We start from the raw sequence: 6,000 nt of genomic DNA, 5'->3' as shown, positions 1-6,000 counted from the left end.
CTCAGTGATGGCAAAGGCTACTCATCTTGCTTGAAACCCAGCCTCCAGCCTCCTGCCTTGCAAAACATGTTGGCAGAATGAGCACCATTGGTTGGTTCCTCCTTGTTTCTATCTTCTCCCTCTCTCCCCAACTAACTCTGGGGCCGTTTTCTTCATTCCTCCATTGTATCTCCGACTCTCTCCAAGGCTTTAAAAAAAAAATCTGTATCTCACCAACATATACGATTTACTAAAGGACAATTTTTGACCCTAGTGATCCCCTGTGAATTGAGATCTTTCTATTGCCTAAGCTCAGGCAATTCACTCAGGTAGCCTCGGGTAGTTAACTTTGGGTTCTGAGGGGCTGGAATTTATTTCTACGGCCCTGAAACCAAAATGAAATATTTTTGTCTATTTCTGCTATTGGTTAGCATCCAGGCACTGACTGTTTGGCACTTTTAGTTAGGGAAAGTACCTGAGGGGAGATCTCTTCTGGCTGTCCCTTAACATCCAAAGAAATGAGGTTCGAGGGACCCTGAAAACGGCATCCAAGATTAAGAATCAGTAGGCCCTTGTCACGCTCACACTGGAAATCTAGAAAGGTCTAGATTTTTTACCTGAAGCCCGGATTTGGCCCACCCAGCCCAAAGCCCATTCTGGGATGGGATCTCTGGGCTCTTGATGTACATCTATATGCTGACCTCTAGGATCCCACAAACTAGAAGAAGGCCTTTTGGAGCTATGTCGATACCTAAGTTGGGGGGGGGGCGGCGGGTATAGATATGGAAGCTCAACACCAAAGGAGCAGCTCAAGTAAGGAACCCGCTCCAGTGCCTGTCGGGATCGTAGCTGTTGTGAGAAACAACAACAAAAAAAGCAAAGCGAGCATATCCTTGTATTATTTGGGGGCGAGGAGGGAAGGATTGGAAGGGGGGATCCGAGAAGCAAGATGCAAGAAGACTCCGGAGAGCGCGTGAGGACCAACGCCCGCATCCCGGGGCGCAGCCCCGACCGCCCGGGGTGGTCCCCGCCGGCAGAGGGCAGCAGCCGGGCGGCAGAAGCCCGGCCAAGGCCGCCTTGCGGGGACACTCGGCTTTGAGCGCGGGGCGAGGGACTCGCACTCATCACTCCCCGGGCGGGATCCCGCGGCCGCGGCGCACCCGGGCTCCGGTGCGGGGCCGCCTGCCCAGGGCGGAGAACGGAGGGCGCCCCGCCCCCACCCCGGGGGTCCGGCACCGCAGGGGCGACGCGGGTCGGGCCGGCCCCGGGACGCGGGTGGGTGGGAGGGGCCCTGGGTGCGCCCCGGCCCCTGCCCGGCCCCTGCCCGGCCCCTGCCCGGCGCCCCAGGAGCCGCCCTCCGCCCGCTGAGCTTCTGGGGCCGCGACCTGCGCCGGACACCGGCCGAGGTGCGCCCCGCGGCCCCCGCGCCCCCCCCTCCCCCCCGCCGCCGGGCCCGGGCCGAGCGAGGCGGGTGCAGCTCTCGGAGCGCCGCGGGTTCCGACTGTGGCCGTCGGGGCGGGGGCGGGGGGCTGTCCCCGCGGCCGGGCGGGGGCGGGCCGGGGGCGGGGACGGGGGGGGCCGCCGGGCACCCTTGACCGTGGGCGCCGCGAGAACCGGCCGCGCAGCGCGGGCGGCGGGCTTTATGTAAATCGGGGCTGCGCCCGGGGCGTCCTAGGTAGGATGGACCAGCCCCCCGCGCCTCGGCCCTCACGTCCAATAAGAAAAGCCCCAGCTTGACACCTGCCTATATACAGGCGAGCGCGCCCCCGGCCCGCGGACCGCGCGCACCGCCCGCACCGCCCACGCCGCGGGCCCGCCAGCATGACTTCCAGCAAGATCGAGATGCCCGGCGAGGTGAAGGCCGACCCCGCCGCCCTCATGGCCTCCCTGCACCTCTTGCCGTCCCCCACGCCCAACCTCGAAATCAAGTACACCAAGGTAAGCGGCCGCGAGGACCTGCCGTCCGCCGGCGCTTTCTAGAACCTTCCTCCCTGTCCAGGGTCCGTTAGGGGGCGAGGGCGGCGTGACGGGGTCGGGGCCGGTGGGGCGGAGGGTGTGTGTGTGTGTGTGTGTGCGTGTGTGCGGGTGCGCGCGCGTGGCCGGCTCCAGGCTGTCATCCGTGCGCGGCGGAGGGACGCCCCGTCCTCGGGGCTGGAGCATCCCGAGGCCCCGGGGGTCGCCGTCAACGGCTCCTTAGGAGGCCGCGTCCGCCGCCGCCTTCCGAGCGGGCCCTCGGGGTGCGCGCGGCGTCGGACTCTTGCACCCTCCGCTGCAGGTGGGAGCCGGGGTGGCCGCCAGGTGGGCCGCGCGGCGCGGCCGCTCTTCCCCTCCGCCTGCGGGCTCGGGCCTCGGAGGGAGCGACCCTGCGCCGCGCGCGGAGACCTGGCCGCGGGCGCCCCGCCGCTCCGGGGTCCGCGTTTCGTTCGCGCGCTGGCGGCAGCTCTCCTGGAAGCTTCGGAAACCCTCTCAATTCGTGCAAAACGAACGGGGCTCGCCTTCGGACTGCAGGAAAAAAAAAAAAAAAAAAAAAAAAAAGCATTTCTTAGAACGAACTCTGACGTCTTGGGTTTGCCAAGCAGGATTTGTCGTTGCTGTTGTTGTTGCTTTTGCACCACATTAAAAAAAAAAAAAAAAAAAAAAAAAGACTATGCCATTCGCTGCCTTCGTGTAAATTGAATTGACTTCCTACGAATTTCACGTAGAGAAAAATATATTAAGACACACGAGGGTGATGATAACGTTATAGCATGATGATGATGGAGGGGGGAGAGGAGGGAGATGGATGGGACTGAAAGGCATGTTGCTGGGAGTTCATCTTAACAGTTCTCTTGATTTTCTATCCTTTCAGTTGATTCCTACCTCAGATTTCTCCCGGTTAACTAAAACACGCGCTGTGCGCACACAATAGGGTTAAAGTTGTTTTCCGTCCTGCTGATTACAAGGTAAACTAGATCCGTTAAGGAAATTGTTTGGTTCCCGGCTTGATGGTTAAAAGAGAAAGTTTTTTTTTTTTTTAAAGATCCGAATATCCAAATTTGACTTGCATTGGTTTAGGACACCAGTCAAGATGGTTCTTGTTCTGAATGCCCAATTTATGATGGCTCTGATGTACCTGTTAGCTTTTTTTTTTTTTTTTTTTTTTTAAGATGGTGTGACAAAGTTTTGAAGGCCATTTTAATGGGAGGTCGTTAATGGTTACAGCCATTTAGACACTGTTTGCATAACAATAGTGCCAATGCGGGACCCATCGCTGGGTTGGGACACAAGCAGGGAAAGTACACAGCGTAAACGTTTTGTTTTATGAGGGTCCCTAACCTCTTCAGCTTCTCTTGAAAGCTCTTAAGATCCAAGATCTACCCGGGAGACAGGACCAAACTCTCACGTTTGGGAGGGTTTGATTTTAGTCTTGACTTTTGTTTGGATTTTCTTCACAGCCCCGGAAAGGAGTTTTAGGTATGCAGTAGGTATCCCGGAATTTAATTTGGAGGCTCTTCCAGTTCTCTTTTTTCCTCCAACTACCCCCGCTCTCTTTTTCTCTTGTTCTCCCCCAGTAGGAAAGACAACTGATTTATAGCTAATTGAAGCCTTTAATGTGGAGTCTTTTAGCTCGGGAGAGACTTTTATCCAGGATCCACTTTCCCACTTATTACAAAGAAAAACAATCAGAAATGAAATAATGGATTGTAACTTGACTCTTTAATTTGTGGGGAGGAGGCACCTGATTTTTGGCTTGACAAACAACCCTCATAAACATTGAGTAATGCTAATCTAAAGGCAGGCTCTTTGCACAGAACCTTGTTAAATCAGGTATCTGTGAACGTTCCCAGCAGCTTTCCTCCTCAGCTTTTTAGCGAGACTTCTAAATTTTCTGAGACAAGCGTCATGGGCGAGCAGCTCTTTTAACACGAAGAGCAGAAGCTGCTCTTTTGGTAGCTGAGGGTAATGGGTAATGATCTTTTACTTACAAGAAAAAGATTAGTGGAAAGGTTTCTGAAAGTTCACTTCTGATCCGCAGTGAGGGATATTAGTAATTTTAAACAGGAGAATGAAAAAGGGAGAATGGACAGCTCGTCCTTTCGAACAGTAGTACCACACTCATCAGGAATTTTTAAGAGTAATGGCTTAGAAATGACTGTGCTGGAAGGCTGGAGGAATAACATAAACAAATACGGTGTTTGTGTCACAAAGTGGTATAAGGCAAACAAGACGGATCCTTCATCCCTTTTGTCTTCTTAAACGAATACATCTTTAGGGAAGGCTGGTACGACAGGATTTTTAAATGTGTTCTGGGGACCAACATGAAGTTACTACCTATGGGTAAATGGTCAGAGTATGAGGATTTCAAGTAGCATGCATTTAGAAAACTTTGCCTTTGTGATCTTGCATTTCCTGTATTTTTCATCATTCTTCTAAAAGTATTTTGCATTTTTTTAAATAAAAGGGGGCGTGGAGGAGATCATCAGAAATAAAAGTTACAGCTTTGTGTGTCAAAGGTCCAGTGAAAATGCTCCAGCATTACAGCTCAGTCCCCGTGGATGCTGAAGGGGCTAAGGCTGTGCTCCTATGTTGACTTTCATGGAGTTAAATTTAGTTTTTAATATAAACCTGCCTCTGTGAAGTTCTAATACCCATCTTAGACTAAGGATCAATGGCAGTACCGCTTTTGGTATATGTCTAATTTTATTTCCTTAGTGCGGTGAGCTAGATCCCAAGAATTAAAAATGATTCCTTATTAAGGAATATGGGGGTGGTTGTTGGGTTTTTAAAATTATTATATTTTAAGACTGCGTTAGTCAAGAAAGAGTGCTGACTCCATCAACAAGAAGTAGCAAGGGGACCGCTTGGAGCCTGAGAGAGTGTGTACTCCCTTGCTTGTATCCTGAGAAGCCTGCTTATCAACTGTCACAGGAATCTGATTGCTTTTAGCTGTGTTTTTATGAATTAAAGCTTTTCTGAATTGTTTCTCTTTCTTCAGGCTGGCTTAAAACTTCGTATGACTGAATATATTATAGGAGCTCACACACTGTCAAATAGAAGCTAGCCCTTCACTGACTGCCCCGAACTGCAGGGGAGATTTCTTCCAGATTCCCCGAAGGTCTTTGGAATCTTCCCGTCTTTATCCCGGCCCTACCTTCTCTATTGTCTCTATCATCTCTTCTGGCACCACTAGTTCCTCCCTGCTGCCACATCCCCCTTCCACGTACACACACACACACACACACACACACACACACACACACATTGTGCTGTCTCTGTGTTGAGCATTTTCTCAGGGACAGTTTATGCCTATAACTAATAGTAATGTAAAGGGTGTGTTTTATTGCAGCATCTGATGCTGTGGGGAGCTAGAACAGGGGGAGGGAGGGAACATTTACAGAGTACTGACCTACTGAACTAGAAGAGAAAAAGTAAAAGACAGCTGAGAATCAGCGCTTATGTGTGTTGGGTAACTACTGTTTATTTATTTATTTATTTATTTATTTATTTATTTATTTATTTAAAAACTTCTTATTGATCATCTGCTCTTTTCTAGAGTCCATTTCAATTCAGTCCAAAGGATGTTTGGGTGGTCGTTGAGTGTCGTTCGTGTTCTGAACAACAGTGCTTTCCATTATGCTAGTTGGGCATTTGCCTTCCAGGAGCTTAGGGTCTTATCAGAAAGACTGGGTGCCAAAAATTAATTGTCAGCATGGCAGGAGTTGACTCGATCGATGTAGTAACAATAGTGATAATAAAATGTATAATGCCACTTACATAGTTTATAGGGCCTAATGGTTTACTTAGCACTTTCATTGTGTCTTATTTGATCCTTGCAAAACCTTTTGAAGGAGAGAGAATAGAAAGAAGTAGAAATAATTGATAAGGAAGACCTTGGCCTTGACTTTTAAAAAACTGCCAGAAGGGCCCCTGGGTGGCTCAGTGGTTGAGCCTATCTATGCCTTTGGCTCAGGTTGTGATCCCGAGGTCCTGAGATCTAGTCCTGAGTCGGGCTTTCCACAGGGAGCCTGCTTCTTCCTCTGC

At 51.0% G+C, this 6,000-nt stretch overlaps 1 protein-coding gene across 1 annotated transcript in view; it reads left to right on the top strand.

The window, feature by feature from the left end:
- Positions 1–1,767: 1,767 nt before the first annotated feature.
- Positions 1,768–6,000, top strand: part of ALDH1A2 (aldehyde dehydrogenase 1 family member A2) — a 96,023-nt gene continuing 91,790 nt past the window's right edge. The window contains 1 exon segment of the mRNA NM_001287089.1: positions 1,768–1,917. Coding sequence (NP_001274018.1) covers positions 1,801–1,917 — 117 coding nt within the window. The 5' untranslated portion in view covers positions 1,768–1,800.

Source organism: Canis lupus, chromosome 30, assembly GCF_011100685.1.
Source record: "Canis lupus familiaris isolate Mischka breed German Shepherd chromosome 30, alternate assembly UU_Cfam_GSD_1.0, whole genome shotgun sequence".
Taxonomy (NCBI): Eukaryota; Metazoa; Chordata; class Mammalia; order Carnivora; family Canidae; genus Canis; species Canis lupus.
The sequence above is the reverse complement of the archived record's forward strand: the minus strand, read 5'-3'. Positions and strand labels throughout refer to the sequence as shown.